Genomic DNA, 18052 nt, shown 5'->3' with positions numbered 1-18052 from the left:
TAAAAATCACAAAAAAATTATAGATGAAGTCACGAGTTCGAATCTTGAAAAATGCAAAAAAAATTATGTTAACTAATAACTATTTACATAGTGGCATAAAATTTATAAAGTAATATTTTTATTTTTAATAATAAAATTAATATATATATATATATATATATATATATATATATATATATATATATATATATATATATTAATCTAATATCTACTTACATATTCTCTTAAAACTTATAAAATAATATTTCTATTTTCCTTCCAATTAATTATTAATTAATAAAAATTAAAACTTATAAAACAATATTTCTATTTTCCTTCTAATTATTTATTAATTAATAAAAATTAAAATAAAATAAATTTTACATATCTCTTTGCATATAATATGTCTAAAATAATTGTATCTTCTTTCTTTTCTTTCTTTTAAACAAAATGTTATACTACTCTTTCATCATACTATTTACAACATAATAAATATGTCATTTTCTTTTATATATATATATATATATATATATATAATGTCAGTAACATACTCAGGATTCAACTCATTATAATATTTTATTCTTATTATAAGAAATATTTTAAAAAATGTGAATTTAAAACTCATTTTGAATTAAAATGTCTAACAACATAAGAGTCACTCCAACTAAATATACTTAATTAACTGAATATATTTTCTAAAATTCACCACTTCTCAAAAACAAAATCACGCATTGAGTTTCTATTTGAAGTCATAAGTTTAAATCCTAACAAATGTAAAAGTATATTATTTTAAATATCAATTTTTTAACATTAAAATTATATAATTTATAATTTAAAATATATCATTTATATAAAAAAATTATACTTTTTTGAGAAATAATTTAATTTTACACCAATAAAATCATATCTAAATTTTTTATTATTATTTCCATGACATAAAATATAAAAAAATAGATTAAACTCAACCGCGCAACGCGTGAGTCATATTCTAGTTAAAATATAATAAATAAAATAATAGAATAATATATTTTAGTGGTAGATTGTGATTAATTAGAGAGAGATAATCACAAAGTTATCAAAGGTATGGAAACAAAGTTATCAAAGTGTGCCCAAAATCTATAATTCCGCTAAGATGAATTTGATAAAGAAAAAAAGAATTTGAGACTTTTAAAAATATAGAAAGAAGATACATCTTCAAATATTTTTGCTTCCAATATTGCAAAAGGAAGTAACACTCTCCTCTCCACACACACACACACATAAAATGAATGAGTTCAAACTTTATTTTACTATATCACAAGCCAAATACAAGACACACAAAAACACAAACTTCAAGGCTACAATAGAGATTTTCTAGACCCTGCTGACAAAGAAGAGTAAGTAGAGGACCCTCTAGTTGTGTTTGTGAGGCCATCAGAATTATAAGAAAACCTACACATCTCCATAGGAGGAGCAAAGTACATAGGCACAGGCAACTTTGATGGAAGACTAGGCAAAGCACCTTCAAAATTCAAAACATTAATCACTTGTCTTATAGAAGGCCTCATAGTAAAATCAGGATGACAACACCACAATCCAACAATCATCAAACACTCCATTTGCTTCTCATCAAACTCCATATTCAACCCTTTATCAACCCCTTCAAACATCTCACCTTTACCATACAAATCCCAAATCCATTCCACAAGCCTAACTTTCCTACCCTCTTCTCTTGCCTCAACTGGCCTCCTACCACATGTGATCTCAAGTGCAACAACTCCAAAGCTATAAACATCAGATTCCTTACTAGACTTCCCTGTTGTCACACACTCTGGTGCTAAATATCCCATTGTACCTGCCAAAACTGTTGTTTGTGAACCAAGTTCATGATCCACTAGCCTTGCAAGACCAAAATCACCAAGCTTGGAGTTAAAATTTGCATCCAACATTACATTACTTGACTTAATATCTCTATGCACCACACATTGTTCCCACTCTTCATGCAAATAAAGAAGAGATGAAGCCAAACCTAATGCTATTTTGTATCTTATATTCCAACTTAGCATAACCCCTTTTCCAAACAGATGAAAATCAAGACTTCCATTAGGCATGTACTCATAAACAAGTAAAAGTTCATTTTTTTCATGACACCAACCTAAGAGTTGAACCAAGTTTCTATGTCTTAGTTTGCTTATTATCCTCACTTCTGATATGTATTCTTTCTTCCCTTGTCTTGACCCTTTTGAAACCCTTTTCACAGCTACTTCCATTCTTGTTTCCTTTGAAAGTAAACCTTTGTAAACACCTCCAAATCCACCTTCTCCAAGCTTTCCTTTTTCATCAAAACCATTTGTGGCATTGCTTAGTTGCTTGTAAGTGAACTTTTTCGGACCGGTTCCTCTCTCGAATTCGTCGTCATCTATCGAGTAATCCAAACCTGTAATGTTATTGTCCCTTTTACCTTTGTTTAGTACTCCTCTTCTTTTTCTCCAAAGAGTGAACCATAAAACACATACAAAACAAGATAAAGAACAAAAACCAACACTTAAACCAACTCCTAACCCTACCTTGATGTTTCTACCATTGCCACTTTCCAAATTTGAGTTGAATGACCAAGATAGAATGTTGTGTATTTCAATCCACTGACCTGTAGCAGCTGAGAAACCAATCCTAACATATTCAGGCAAAAAATCTCTCAAATCTATAACATGTGAGAGACTAGAGTTTCCATGAAAAGTTGGATTATTAGCATAAGTAAGAAAAACAGAAAGGTTTTTTGTGGTAGAGTTATACGATATCCAAGCATTCGCGACCGAGCCGTTTTTAATGTTTCTTCTCCAAGTAACATTTTGAACCGATTGAATCGAATTTACGTTGATTCCAACGTGATCCGAACTCGGGTCCCAATCATTCATAAAACTATCAAACTCAACAGCTACTATTTGGTTTTTATCAGTATCAAATGCAGTTTCATTGTTGAACAAGCCAAGGTAACCACCAGACGAATTCTTCGGGATGTCAGACTGAAACGGAGCGATGAAGAACGATAAACCATCGCCAAACTGCGTCGCGACAACAGCTCTCATAATAAAGGTGAAATGTGTTGTGAAGTCAGTGAGCTCATGAGTTTGTTTATCGTAAAGCTTCACCGGTTGGTCGAATGAAGCGCGGCCGGCGCTGCTTGTGATAGGGCCATCAAGCTGGTTTTTGGTTAGCTGGAGAACATTGTTGGAGGAAAATGCATCACCTTGGAAGTTTATTAGATATAAGTTTGGTTGAAAGTTTGAGAAGTTGAAGGAAATTGAGCATGCAGGATTAAAGAGTCCATAGACCATAGTGAAAACTATGATTAAAGAGTCCATAGAATAACAAAGTGAAAACTAGGATTGTAAGATAGAGGAAGGAAATAGAAGTTGAGAATGAAGGTGATGTTGCTGCCAATGTTTAGATGAAGTATATGCAACGTAGAAATCAAAGGCTCATTTGGCCGGCACTTTGTGTTTTATATATTGTGAAGACATTATTATCAAGTTAAGATGTTGAATGAGATAAAGGGAAGAAGACAAAGTGTTTGTTATTTGGAAAATCATGATGTAAGTAACTGAGACAACAAGAAGAAGGAACATACAAGTGTAGGATTAGAGTGGAGATTGATATTCCAAACATGTAATGCTAGTGCCGGCTATTTCCTCGGAATATTCAAGATGGTAATATTACTAATATATTATGTTTTCTTAAAGATGGATGTTTTCAAAGTCGAGTACATTAGAATAATTTTTGGATGTGTCTCTATATAAGTGAGTCATACCTTCATTTTGCCATAAATAAGTGTCAGAGATGTATTTATGTAATGATCGCATATGCATTACATCTCTTTGTAAGTAATTCACACCTTTATTTTGTCATAATTTAGTCTGGAGATGCATCTCTATAAAAGTTACAGAAGTATATTTCCGTAATCACTCTTTAGACAGTAAAATTTGACATTTTTTAAGAAATACATTGATGTAATACGCCTTGTATAATAAATATATTATCACAATAAATTTGTTATCAATTAAACATACACTGATGTAATAAGATTAAAATGTTATATATTAGAATCAATTTAGAATCCTTCATACGATCAAAATGATAAATAACAAAACCATAATACTATCCATAATTCATAATACAAATACTATCAATACTCCTAGCTTTCTCCTCTTCTAATACCTCTTAATGATTTGATCTAGGTGGATCTCTGTGAGCATCTGGTGTCATGTAAAGATATGACACTCTGAAATACCTTTCGATATAGCTGAATGTACTACTTCATTGTCGAGGAGCTACCACACTTCGTCCTTCATCTAGTACTAGATGATTATAGAAATCACCATACATCGCATCTACATATCTATGGACCATGGTGGGAGAAGCATGCACAGTGGAATCTCTTGGAGCAACCTGTAGATACTCGAATTGGCCATGACTCGCTCAAGAAGATATGGATACATTAGGCGTGACCCACAAGTCAACTATCAAGAGTAGAAGGCTATGTCATCCAAGGGATGCGTCTGACGGGGGTTGTCATACGGTGTGTAGCTTATATCATATGCTGCAGTGCAGTCAAAGAACACTCTGAAGGGCTAAGTTACCTAATTTCCTCTTAGAGGTACAAATGAACAAGCACTTGGTTGATCCTCCGTGTAGTCATCAACATATGACCAGCCTGAGATGCGTGAAAACTATTGGAGAATCCATGCCTGAAAAATGGTACATATGAAATATTAGTAATGATGTAACATAAGTGTTATGAAAATGGTATGGTAATAGTAAAGGTGTAAATGTATTCTCGTAAACAGCGTGAAACTTGTTATCATTTGTCTGGTCTTCCAAAGACAACCTTCAACTAACTTCAAATACACGTAAACCAAACTAGCGACCCATCAGTTGTAATCATGAATCCACTTGAAGTATAAGAAGCATCTAGGCAAACCACATCGATGTAATAAGCACTATTGTCCAAAAATATGAACGGTCTAACTAAGTACATGAGGTATGATCTTAATGCACGTGCTCTATGATGCAGAATATGTGCATCATCACCATCGACCTTCACTGTCGTAGTCGGATGGTGTATATACAGCTTCTCCAATAACACAAATCTAGCATGATACCCTTTATTGTCTTCAAGCTCCTTTAGGGAATCCTTTAGGCCAGCTCCCAAATAGGTCACCATCATATCCACTGCATCAGGTCTGGACATCCTGGATTGGTATAATAATCTTCCCCTGATTAGTGTGATGGATATCTCACAATGCGGAAGATGAAAAATGACATCTTTGAGTGTCATCTCTCAACCAAAGATGACATCATACCATGGTTAATAATATTATAATTGATCAAGGATAAATCTCGTTGTCTAGATAGTTCCGTAGGATCATGAAACCATTACTCCGCAGGTTTTGCAGCCTCACAATCTTCCTACCATGGTTGATGCATATTAAAGCATCACAGTACTGCAAAAAGTACATCATTGCCAAAAGGTTCAAAAATTATAACACATGTGTTTCAAAGAATAAATACATATAAAATTTACCTCTATGTCCCACACGTGCCAAGCAACATGGTTTGCATATAGAGTCAATAGTTAAGTTTCAAATGGGCCTCCTCCAAATTCCTCAAGAACGGCATCATCAGCAACATGTGCATCAACCTAGACTGATGAGGCTTCGGGGACAGCAACAGATGACAAATGGACAGGGAGACAAAGCCAGAGACACTTGAACCCTATAAGTTAACACTTTTGCATAAAATGACCTAGTACCAATCGGTGGTTACAAGGATCAGGATCCTTTCTTATGAACAAATATATCCGGGGACACTACCTTGCCTCAATTGTTCTTGGTTGTCACCCATGTTACCTATAAATGAATCAACTAAACCTAATAAAACAAACAAATCAAACTCATGTGAAAGACATTCAAAATAAAACCAAACAATGCAAACAGACATAATACGGAAGTGCGTTTCCATATTTCAGGAAAATCAAATTTTGAAAAATACTAAAGTACACTACCATAGTTTTCTGAAACACAGGAAACACAAAAATGGCAGAAATGCAGAGAAAACAAAAATGGCTCAAAACGCATGGTCAATAAACTATCTAACAATGAGTGTAACTACTTATATAGTAATGTTTATTACACAACCTAATGTATCTATTTCATAATGTATGATGAGAAAATTAAATTTGAAAAAAAGTTAGATTGAAAAACTTATCAAATGTGTATTGATGTTGGAACTCTTGGACTAAATGGATGTTAAGAAGTGATTGACAACCTACTTAGATTGAATGGAGTTGAAAAATCACTTGGATTGATAAAAAAACTTTGGATATTATATAAGTGACTTGAGAAGAGATTTTGGTATGTTTTGCTGGAAATGAGGAAGGGGAAGTTTTGGCGTAAATTAGACTAAAATTTTTTCCGAAGGCATACTTTAGAATTTTTTTTACGGATATGCATTTACGTACTAGTTTTTATAAAAATGAGAGTGTGATTCACTTATGAATGGATGGAATATGGAATGAGGAGTGTCCAGAAATGCATTTCTAAATTCTATGAGCATTTTTGGTTTTTCACAAGGCTGCGTGAGCGTCACCAAGAGTGCGAAAAGTAATTTCCAAATTATATTTGATACATTTTAGACTTTAAATGTGTGTACTTTTTTTGTTGAAATTTAAATATTGATTTAATTTGTTATGGCAATTTAGTCTCTTCTGATAGAATCATTCGCTATTTTTTTCCCTTTTTATCTATTTAATGGGGTTTAAATAGTTTTTATGATGTCATAGGCAAATGGTTTGGTGGTGAGGACAACTTATATGGAGACTAGAGCTCAAACCCTACTCACCACATTTCCCTTTCTAAAAATTACAATTTCTTAGAAGTTTTGGCCATTAGGTCAATGGAAAAAAAAAAAGCTTTTATGATTTGTTAGTAACAAGAGTTGTATAAGAAATGTCTCGTGGCGTATATGAAAATATATTCCTTCTTGTCTGGTTGTGGACCTTTCTTGTTCACAAAAAGGTGTGAATAAGAAAATTCAAGTCAAGATCAATTGTAACCCTCAATGGGAATCTCTTTTAATGTTTCCACAATCTCAATCATCAAGATCTAATGGCGGATAAGGGAAGAAAAACAATATTAACAATGATGACTAGGCCATGATAATCTATATATAGAGAGGTCCTTAAGATCCCCTAAACAAAAAAAATGCATCATCATAGTTATAGGGAACATTAGTTACCTCACATTCACCATCATAGGTTTTGTTATCGATCGTTGATGTTCCACTATTAGTTGTTTCTTTACTAATCGAGAATGTTCAACAACCATCTTATGATGTAACATAAAACAATAATAGTCCACCATCATTAGCCCCTTCAGATCCCACCTCTAATGAATAAACAAACATACTACTATGAGGTATGATTGTTATTGTTTAGAGATACGTATGGAGATGTATCACTAGAATGAGAAGCTCCGGTGAATTAAAATGACTTATTTCATTACGTGGCACAACAAGTTCCTTGAAGGACCAGTCGAGGACTTATGTTTGAACAACAAAATTGTTGCGTTCTATGAGGAAACTCATATGGAATGGTCTTTTCATTATTGATTCTGAATCCATTAGAGACACATATCTCATTCTCTAACACCACAAAAAAGTTAAATGTCCAATCTCCATTGTCATCATTGGCATCACAACATAAATGATTGAGGTTTGTCTCCATCCAATCCTTTTGAGAGAACTGGAGCTGACGAAGATCGTCTCAACAAGAATTCCTTCATCAAAATAATTAAATACTGTCACATTTTCATATGGCTCTAGAAGCCCCTTGGGATGAAGACATATGAAGTAATGGTTGGCCCTGAGGATCACGTTGAGGTTGTAGATGTCCTTAAATTTTAGTGGAGGAAACAACCCAGAAATTTGAAAATTGTTTATGCTTACTCTGAAAGTATGACCTATGGCCTGGTATAGAGGCGTAAGGGCCTAATTTATTGATTTATGGAACAAACTACGCGGGTGCTTTACAGTTCATTTCATCTCGCCTAAGAAGCAACCAAAATTGGTTCAGGTTGGGGTCAATCAACAAGGATAAGGTCAAACCTCTAAGATCCTATATAGAAATGTTTAACGTTGATTCTCCCACAGTGAAAGACACAAACTAAAAGATGAAGAATTATTTTTTGAACTCGATACGTCAGGTATGTTCAAAGTTTTCAAAAGTGCAGGGATAGAAGAACGTAAGGGCTTCAATCATTATTAGAATGAGCTATAAAAATATAGTATAAGGAGAGTTTGGTCGCGTACAAGGTCATCCATTGAGGCTTCAAGTAAAAATTTAAAGGAAGTAAGAAACTAAACTAAGATAAAAGGAGTGACAAAGGTAAGGGATGACAAGGAAAAGAAGATAGATCACCCATCCTATAAGGAAAATATGGGGCCGACTCCTTAAAAATTACTCCTGAATGTGGATTTCCGCAAGGAAGACTTTTAATTTCTAAGAAGTTCCAGTAGCATTCACCTTTGATAAATATAAATGTTGTTTCCACATGATTAATGACTGAAATACCAAGGAGTACATCCAATTGAACGGTTCCATTGAAGACTTATTCCAACAGGGAAACAGACAAGTTTTTGCAGTCCAAGAAAAAGGGAAATCAATAGTCAAATGAGCCAGGGACAAAAGTCCCTAGAAGAAATGGATTGAGGTTTCAAAAGTCACAAAAGAAGAAAAAGGATGTGTATTTTATCTTCATGAATGCTTGTTCTCCTGAAAAGGCTTCTAACTTCCTTTTAACGACTTTGAAGTGGAATTTCTTAATCACTCTGGACTAGCTCATTCACAACTTCACCCAGTGAGTTAGGCCAATGTAAAAAAATTATAACTGCTACAAATACAAGAAGAGTGTGCCAACCCTGTCACTCGTTTTCCATCTTTTTAACATTTAATGTAGTTCGGCTGATTCGGTATGTGTTTAAGATTTTATCTCCTTTAGATTGGACATGAAGATGTTTGAGGTATATAATGATAGTATGAAGAATTTCAAAGAATGGTATTACTTGTTTACCTCCCTTACGGAGATTGCTCATTCCAAAATATGCAATGTTCATCCCGATGTGCCTTCAAGATGTTCCAACATGTTCCCAAAATTATGGCATCAGTACCACTTCCTAGCTGAGTCTGAGAATTATGTCTACCTTCTTAACAACCTGTCTCAAGAGAAGACTTCCCTGAAGAATAAATTGGTAGCTTTCTAGGAGAGGTTAAAATTTATTGATGGTGTCGGGCTCTATATGGCAATGTCAAAGATGAAATAGATGATACATAGAGACATTACTGCTAGTGGAGGTCGTCGCCAAAGAAGAGAGGCATGTGACATATTTGGTGAAAGTGTGGAAGATTTATTTTCCTTTGTATTTTTGTTCCTAAGTAAGTATCTTCAGTTCTTAGTTTCCTTTTGCTTGTAGATAAGATGAGTTATTACAGAATGATCCTTTATATGAGAAGGACTCCCCAAATTATATGTTAGGCCTTCGAGGTCGTGACTATTCTGTTTTCAGGCGAGGTCCATATTTTTAAGAGCCCTACTTATCCGACATCTCTTACCCATCTTTCTATAAAATAATCTAAGGTGAAATCTCTTAATCAATTGGTGGTGGGAGAGGCCTTGAACTAGTTATTGTGCAAATAAAATGAGGGTCTTCTAATGGGAGGATTCAATGAAGCGGGGTCTGCCAGAAAGTCGTACTTAAAACGAACTCGAAGAATGGGGGCTGGAACTAGGAAGTTCATCTTGGCATTTAGAGCTACATGAAAAGGGAACGTCTTCATGTATGACCGTCTTTAGGGGAAAAAGGTGATTATAGAGCACATTGATGCCTTAGTTATCAAACGAGACCAATTTATTGATGGGCTTCTTAAGATGGAAACCTCTTATGGGAGATTGGAAATGAAGTGCTAGCTTTCAAGTATCCTCACTTATTGGTGGAGAAGGTGGAATAACTTACCCAGGGAATAAGGCAGATGGGTGTTGCACTATCATAATCACATAAGGCATTCTCGAAAGCTGAAACTGCATTTGCCAAAGTGAACATGACTTTGGATTCTTCTTAAAGGATAATAACGAGGTTAAAGGCATCCTTAACCGAGGTTTGAGAATGTTGGAAGAAGGCTTAGAATGAACTTATGGAGATGTCTTCTGAAAATATTTACATGTCTAAGTAATATGCAAAGTAGGTGTGTAGCAACTTGCCTTAAAATTTACGTTTAAACGAGTCGTCACCCACTATTTGTTTTATGGGCAAGTGAGAAACCCTTACATAATAAGAGATTTAGGTAAGTAGGTTAATTAGGAAAAGGGAATGTGTTAGGCACTCTTTTCCTCCCTTGTATTCAAGGGGACCCATTTGGCCTTTAGGTTTTTTTTTAAAGGTTTTTGATAATGGTTGATTAATAGATTAAAAAAATGCCTCATATTGGCCAAAAGGGTAAAACCCCCAAAGATTTTGATATGGTCATTGTCATATCGAGACAACAATGACCAAAGGCCAAAAACCGTGTATAGCAAAAATAAAAATGGCCTCAATGTAACATCATTGGCCAAAACAAAGTTTTTTTAGAAAATGGAGGCCTCATAAAAATCATTGGCCAAAATAAACATTTTTTAGAGCATACGAAATCATTAGCTAAAACATGTATTAAACGAAGAAAAAAAAATTTTGAAAGGAGAGGAGGCCTCAAGTATTATCATTGGGCAAAAAAAATTTTGAAAGCAAAAGAGGCCTCATAGCAATCATTGGTCAAAAGTTTAAAAAACGTTTTAAAAAAGGGAGGCCTCATATGAAATCATTGGCCAAAAGTTTGAGTTTGAGTTAAGAGATTTGAGTTTGAAAAAGAGAAAGGGTTTGTCGGCCGTTGTCAGTTAATCGACAACGGCAGGTTAGGGTTATTCAAGACAAACCCTCGGAGGGAGAAGAGAAGCGTAGAAAAAATGTTGAAAAGCATAGAAAATAATATTGAAAGTAATTTGTGTGCGTGTGTGAATTTTGTACATGAAAGTGAAAAAAAAGTCTCTCAATAGGATTGTCAAAGATCCTATTTATAATGTGAAATTTAGGTGAAAAATTCCAAAAGGGAAATTGTTAGGTGCCAAATTGTGTTAATATTTAGTTTAATTAGTGGCACCTTTCGACCGTTTTTATCGAGTATTCGTACAATACCCTGAAGTTTTAGATAATTATTTATAGTTTATAATTTTTAGCTTTCATTTTATGTTAATATGTGTTTTAGTTATGATTTTGTAGGTTTTAGCTCATTTTGGGAAGTTATTGAGCAAGTTTTGGCCTTGATTGAAGCCTGCTGGGCAGAGGTTTGCGCGCGTCGCGCGGTGATATGGGCGCGTCGCGCCCTGGGCAAGATATTTTGTGAAGCTTCCAGCAGAGAGTTGCGCGCGTCGCGCGTTTGGGCGGTTTAACTTTTGAGTGTATTGGCGCGAAGCACGCTGGAGGGCGCGACGCGCCCTGGACAGAAAACAGAACTACTATATATAGTGCAAATCAGATACTTTACTTCTTCTTGATCATCTTAAGAGCTCAAGGAACCTTAACTACTGTAGCAAACTGAAGAATTGGAGAATCGAAGCTTTGATCGTCGATTAATCGCCGTAGATGCTTGTTGTTTTTCATCCTTACATTCTTGAGCAAGATACCATTTTCATGGATAGCTAAATCTATTTTGTATCAAGACAAGATGTAATCCTCCTATACTTTTGTATGTTTTTCTTGTGAATATAGTATGTATGAACAAGTGATGATCAATATAGATGGATTAGTTTGTTTATTAAAGCTTTTCTATGGTATAAGTGTTTGAGACATCAATGTTTGTACCTTGATCTAATTTCATCATCTATCAAACTATAAGTTGCAGACATGGATTTAGCGTTTGATGTTTACTTAGTATCGGTTTTAAAACGTTATTTGTATTGTTTAAACGGTGGAGAAATCGTCGGTTAAACAATACGGTAAATCTAACTATATCGTTGCGGACACGGACGGTATAGACGTCGATACGTAATTATATCGATCGTTAACGAGTTCATATACATATATTTATAAGGAGACATACAAAGTTAGGTCGATGAAATCGAATCTTGATACATTTTCTTTAACTTAGAACTTTCATTAATTTACTCCTTGCTACTACAAGTATTGAATGAACTTTTGCAAACTCAAAACCAAAGTAACATTAACTCAAGACAAAATAGGCTATAGAACGGCGGTGATATCGCAATAATCCCTGTGGATACGATATAAACGAAAAGTACTCCATTATATTCTTTCAACAAAATGGCGCCGTACTGGGGATTGTTGTTTAGATATTGCAAGCATTGCAATAGTTTGTTTTGTATTGAGTCTTATAATTAATCTCTTGTTTCTAAATTTATATTCCCTGTGTTTGTTAATTTGCTTGGTTAGTTTTTCAGATTACAGTTTATGCGAGGACATGTACCTGCAGATCAACTCCTTTTTGATCCTGAGATTGAAAGGACTGCGCGTAGAGAGAATAGCAAAACTCGTAGGAGGAGACAACTAGATAGGGAAAGAAGACAACAACAAGAAGCATCTTCTTATTCAAATCTGGTTGAAGACTTAGTTGAAGGAGAAATGGCTGCGGATCCTAATGTTCCACCTCGAGGGCCTTGTGTTAATAGCCCTCGTCTGAATGCACAATTTGCTCGTGATCAAGCCAATAGGAGGAACTCCGAGATGAAAACGGGGTTACTTCAATTACTTTATCAGAATCCTTTCACAGGAGCAGATCACGAGCATCCTTTTACTCATCTAACAAAGTTCTATGAGATCGCCGGAACCATTGGTGCTCCGGAGGCCGAAGAAGAACAGGTTTTCAGGAGACTATTTCCTCATTCCTTGATAGGAAAAGCTAAGGAATGGTATATTGATCAACCTAACAATGTTATGAAAAATTGGAACGAGTTAGAAGAGAAGTTTTTGGATCGGTTCTTTCCTCACAATAGGTTCATGGAAGCAAAAACTTCTATTGCGGTGTTCTCTCAAGGTCCGAATGAATCTCTCAATGAAGCATGGGAGAGGTTCAAGTCTATGGTTAGAAAATGCAAAGGGCATGGATTTGATGAATTATCTCAAATCCATATCTTTAGAAATGGACTCCAACCTCAACCAAAAACACTTTTAGATGCTATCGCGGGTGGTTCGTTGATGTCAAAAACTGCTGCAGAAGCAATTACTATCATTGATAGGATGGCTTTGAATGATCATCAAGGGCAACACAACCGTAGTGCATCGCAAAGAAAGTCAGGAGTTCTTGAATTGAATACTAGTGATGCAATACTTGCTCAAAACAAGTTATTGACACAACAAGTAGAATTGCTCACTCAACAAATGTTAAAACTTCCTCAACAAATCAAAGAGATCAATGGGATCCCTACTAAAAATCAACAAGTGATGTGTTGTGAATTATGTAGGGGTGACCATCAAACTAGTTTTTGTCCTCCACCGGGTGAAGAGGTGAATTATGTGTCTAATCCTAATCAAGGTTATGGTGGGAGACAACAACAACAACCTTACAACAATAACCAAGGTTACCAACAAAGAGGTAATCAAGGTTATCAACAAGGATGGAGGCCGGATGCGGGTCCATCGAATCATCAAAATCCTTATCAAGGTGGTTACAATCAACAACCTCAACAAACAAAGCTTTCAATAGAGGATACTCTTAGCCAATTCATGCAATTGCAAATTGCAAGCCAAAAGAGTACAGATGCGACCATAAAGAACCTTGAAACTCAAGTCGGGCAATTGTCAAAGCAACTTGCCGATCAAAACAAAGGTTCTTTTCCGGCTACTACACAAGAAAATCCTCGTGATTATTGTAAGTCTATTCTAACTCGTAGCGGTAGAAATATTGATATGGGTGTAGGAGAGATAGTTGAGGAAGAAATTGTTGAAAGTGAAAAAGATAGAGTGATTAAAGTAGAAAAAAATGTTGAGGGTGATTTAGTTGAAAATGAGAAAGAGAAAGAATTAGTGGAAAAAGAAAATCCGAAGATAGAAGTGGAAAAAGAGAGAAAAAAATTGAGTGTGAGTGAAAAGGGGAAGATGAAAGAGAACTCAACTCATGTGAAAAAATTACCTTACCCACCCGGTCCATCAAAGAAAGAAGATGCAAAGCACTATGCTCGGTTCTTGGACATTTTTAGTAAGTTGCAAATAAATGTTCCTTTTTCCAAGGCATTAGAGCAAATGCCGATGTACTCTAAATTTATCAAAGACATCATCACCAAAAAGAGAAGATTCTTGGATCCGGAGGTAGTAACGGTGAGATCGTGTTGTAATGCGTTAATTCAACGCACTACACCAATTAAATCAAATGATCCTAGACGGGTAACCTTGTCGGTGTCTATTGGAAATGTTCATATAGGCAAAGGTTTGGTGGATACCGGTTCTAGCATTAATTTGATCCCATTGTCTACGGTGAGAAGGTTAGGAATTAATGACTTGAAGCCGACTCGAATGACATTATCATTAGCGGATAAGTCCACAGCTCATCCTCATGGAGTTGCGGAAGACTTGCTTGTCAAGGTTGACAAATTTTGGTTTCCTGTTGATTTTGTCGTCATAGACATGGAGGAAGATCTTGATATACCATTGATCTTAGGGAGGCCTTTTATGAAGACGGCCCGAATGATGATAGACATTGATGATGGCTTAATGAAATTAAGGTACCAAGACGAAGAATTATGTCTTGATCTCTTTGAAGCCATCAAGCATCTGAGTGATGATGATGATTGTTTTAGAATCGATGCTACAGAAAAAGTTATTATGAAAGTGGAGAATCAAATGCACTTGTCTAATCCTCTAGAGAAAACTTTGATGGAAACTCTTGAAGTGCTCACCAAAGACCAAGAGAAAGAAATTGAAGATTGCTTGAGAAATCTTGAGGCTTGTGATGAGATGAATCCATTTGAAACTCAAATTGAAGAATTGAGAGATGACCCTAAAGTTGAAGAGACAAAGGTGGAATTGAATGTGTTACCTTCTCACTTGAAATACGTGTTTCTCGATGACAATTCAACTAAGCCGGTTATCATTAATAGTGGTTTGTCTAGCAAGGAAGAGCATTGATTGAAGGAAATTTTGATAAAGAATCAAGAATCAATAGGATGGGTTTTATCCGATTTGAAGGGTATTAGTCCGGCCTATTGTATGCATAAGATTATGTTAGAAGATGATTTTCACCCCGTGGCACAACCTCAAAGGCGATTGAATCCAACCATGAAAGAAGTTGTTAGAAAAGAGGTTGTGAAGTTATTAGAGGCGGGGATGATTTATCCTATCTCCGATAGAGAATGGGTGAGTCCGGTGCATGTAGTTCCGAAGAAAGGTGGATTGACGGTGGTGAGAAATGAAAAGAATGAATTGATCCCTTCGAGAACGGTGACCGGTTGGCGTATGTGTATTGATTACCGGAGGTTGAACCAAGCTACAAGAAAAGACCACTTTCCATTACCATTTATGGATCAAATGTTAGAGAGGTTAGCTGGAAGAAATTTCTATTGTTTCCTGGATGGTTATTAGGGATACATTCAAATAACAGTGAATCCGGCGGACCACGAGAAAACTGCTTTTACATGTCCCTTTGGCATTTTTGCTTACCGAAGAATGCCATTTGGACTATGTAATGCTCCTGCAACATTTCAAAGGTGCATGCAAGCTATCTTCTCAGATTTGATCGAGAAGAGCATCGAGGTATTCATGGATGATTTTTCTGTGTACGGTTCGTCTTTTGACTTGTGCTTGAAGAATCTTGATGTGGTGATGGAGCGGTGTATTGAAACAAATTTGGTTCTCAACTGGGAGAAGTGCACTTTCATGGTAACGGATGGGATAGTTCTTGGCCACAAGGTGTAACACCCTATTTTTATTAGATTTAATTAATTAGGATTATTTGATGATTAATAATTGTTTATGTGTTTTATTTAATTATTGTTTGCGCGATAATTATTTAATTGGGTGGCAATATGTTATTTAGCTAATTAATAAATGGTAGAATTTTATTTGAAATTAGTTAAATGGGCTTAGTTGAGTGAGAAAGAGTATTAGGTGGGTTAAGCCCAATGAGATAATGAGAGTTAGAAGAGAATTTTATGAGTTAACCTAAATTAGATAGAAAGATAGAAAGAAAAGTAGAGAAGAGAAAAGAGGCAAAAGAGTAGAAGAGAGAAGAGGAGAGGATTGTAGATTCTTGAAGTTAGAAGGAGAAATTCAAGAGGTAAGGGTTTGAATACAAATTCTTGTAGAATCTATGATTGGGTAATGTTGTATGTGTTAAAACATGGGATTTCACTTTGAGTATTTTCATAATCCATGATATTTGTGTTGTTTGATGTTGTTTATGCTTGGAATGGATAGAAATAACATGTAATTCATGATTCTTTACTTGATTCTATGGGTGGGTTTTGATTTATAACATGTTGGATGAAAAGAATGTAAAAAACCTAACTTTTGGATTTGGGTGAAATTCATGGATTTGCATAATTAATGAAACTTTGATGAATTTAAGGATACATATGGGTTATGTGTATGATAGGTATGTGAAATTCGTGTGCAAATAATGAACTGAACTGTGAATTGAGTGATGAAATGAAAGAGGGAACTGTGCTGAGTTTACACAGAAAATTCACTTTTGCGCTGTGTTCGCGACGCGAATGGAAGGTGGCGGCGCGAACTGAATGAATTCTGAAATGATTTGGTTCTGCCTTGTACTGCATTTTTGAAATACATTGTTTCTGTCTGTTACTTCGTGGCGCGACCAAGGGTTGGCGGCGCGAACTATATTCAAAAATATTTTCTTGTTTGTTTAAGACTTGACTTGCATACCTATTACTTCTATATGTTCAATATGTGTTATTAATTGATTAAATAACATGTGTGAGGTGTAATTGAATGTATTATGTAATGGAATGCTAAATGATAATTGTGTTGAGATTGGGTTGAATTGCATGTTGTGTAATGTTATGCAAGGTTGGAAAGATGTGATTGTGTAGTTTAAGAGATAGAGAGATCGTCTTAAATGCATGAGTCTTGTTTTGTTGCACACGTACACAAGCATGGGTCTTTGAAAGTGGCAATGTTGGGTAATCTCGCGAAGGTTATTTACTTGTCCCAAACCTAACGAGTACGGGGTTTGAAAGCTTAACGAGTATGGGGCTTTGAGGTGGTTATCTAGTCTAGAGAGGATGACAATCGGCATGACTGGAAATGATAACGGAGGGATCCACATGCATATCGCATAGAGTCACACTTGAGTCGCACGTGTCGATGTGAAATGTTGTTATGTGTGATTATGTGGTATGAATGTGTGGATGCGAATTTGATTGATATGCATGTATGTGGAATGATGAATCATTTTATATGAATTAGAGAATGTGATGAGAATGAGATATATGTGATTAATACATGTTTGATGTGAAATGAGAAATATATATGTATGAGTGATATATGTGTATATAATTAGAATCGTCAATATGTGAGATTGTGAATTGGTTGCGATGCTTAATGGTATGGAACATGTTAACATTATATCGGAGATAAATACATGTTTTGTGAAGAGTGATGAATTCTTGAAATGTATGCTTAATTATGTTGCATTTCCCATTATTATATTTTCTATTTAGAATTTGAATTCTCACCCTTCTGTTTGAATGTTATCCTTCGTTGATAACGTGCAGGTTCCGACGAGTAGTAGCTTGTCCGAGGATTTAGCCGAGGAGCTCCTGAGTTTGTTATTGGATTAGGTAGCGAGTCATATGCTCTGATCATGTAACACTTGGGGGGATTTTATTTAGACTTATGCTTATGTTTGGATATTGTTATTCCCTATGTTTTGTTGGATATTTGGATGTATTTGTTTGAGATCTCGGATATGTTGTTTGAGGCTATGTGGCCAAGATTGTGGATTTAAATGTTAATTCGATTTGGTAGATGAATATAGTATGGG

General features: G+C 35.2%; 1 protein-coding gene across 1 annotated transcript; it reads right to left on the bottom strand.

Moving 5' to 3' along the window:
- Positions 1-1316: 1316 nt before the first annotated feature.
- LOC131648651 (L-type lectin-domain containing receptor kinase IX.1-like) lies at positions 1317-5206 on the bottom strand. Its single transcript, XM_058918388.1, has 3 exons — positions 4872-5206; positions 4631-4703; positions 1317-3338 (listed from the first exon to the last, which is right to left on the bottom strand). The coding sequence occupies exons 1-3, from the start codon at positions 5204-5206 to the stop codon at positions 1317-1319; spliced, it is 2430 nt and encodes an 809-aa protein (XP_058774371.1).
- Between the last annotated feature and the right edge of the window lie 12846 nt (positions 5207-18052).

The sequence above is a fragment of the Vicia villosa genome, linkage group LG2 (assembly GCF_029867415.1).
Source record: "Vicia villosa cultivar HV-30 ecotype Madison, WI linkage group LG2, Vvil1.0, whole genome shotgun sequence".
Taxonomy (NCBI): domain Eukaryota; kingdom Viridiplantae; phylum Streptophyta; class Magnoliopsida; order Fabales; family Fabaceae; genus Vicia; species Vicia villosa.
Note: the sequence above shows the minus strand (reverse complement) of the source record. Positions and strands in the feature narration are given on the sequence as shown.

Bases quoted from the DNA above. Each gene is read 5' to 3' on its own strand.
- LOC131648651 (XM_058918388.1), bottom strand. From the start codon at position 5,206: ATGTCCAGACCTGATGCAGTGGATATGATGGTGACCTATTTGGGAGCT. The intron at 4,704-4,871 runs GTTTACGTGTAT...ACCATTTTTCAG, and splicing joins ACTGATGGGTCGCTAGTTTG to GCATGGATTCTCCAATAGTT. The intron at 3,339-4,630 runs GTGCTTGTTCAT...TTACAATCCTAG, and splicing joins CTACACGGAGGATCAACCAA to TTTTCACTTTGTTATTCTAT.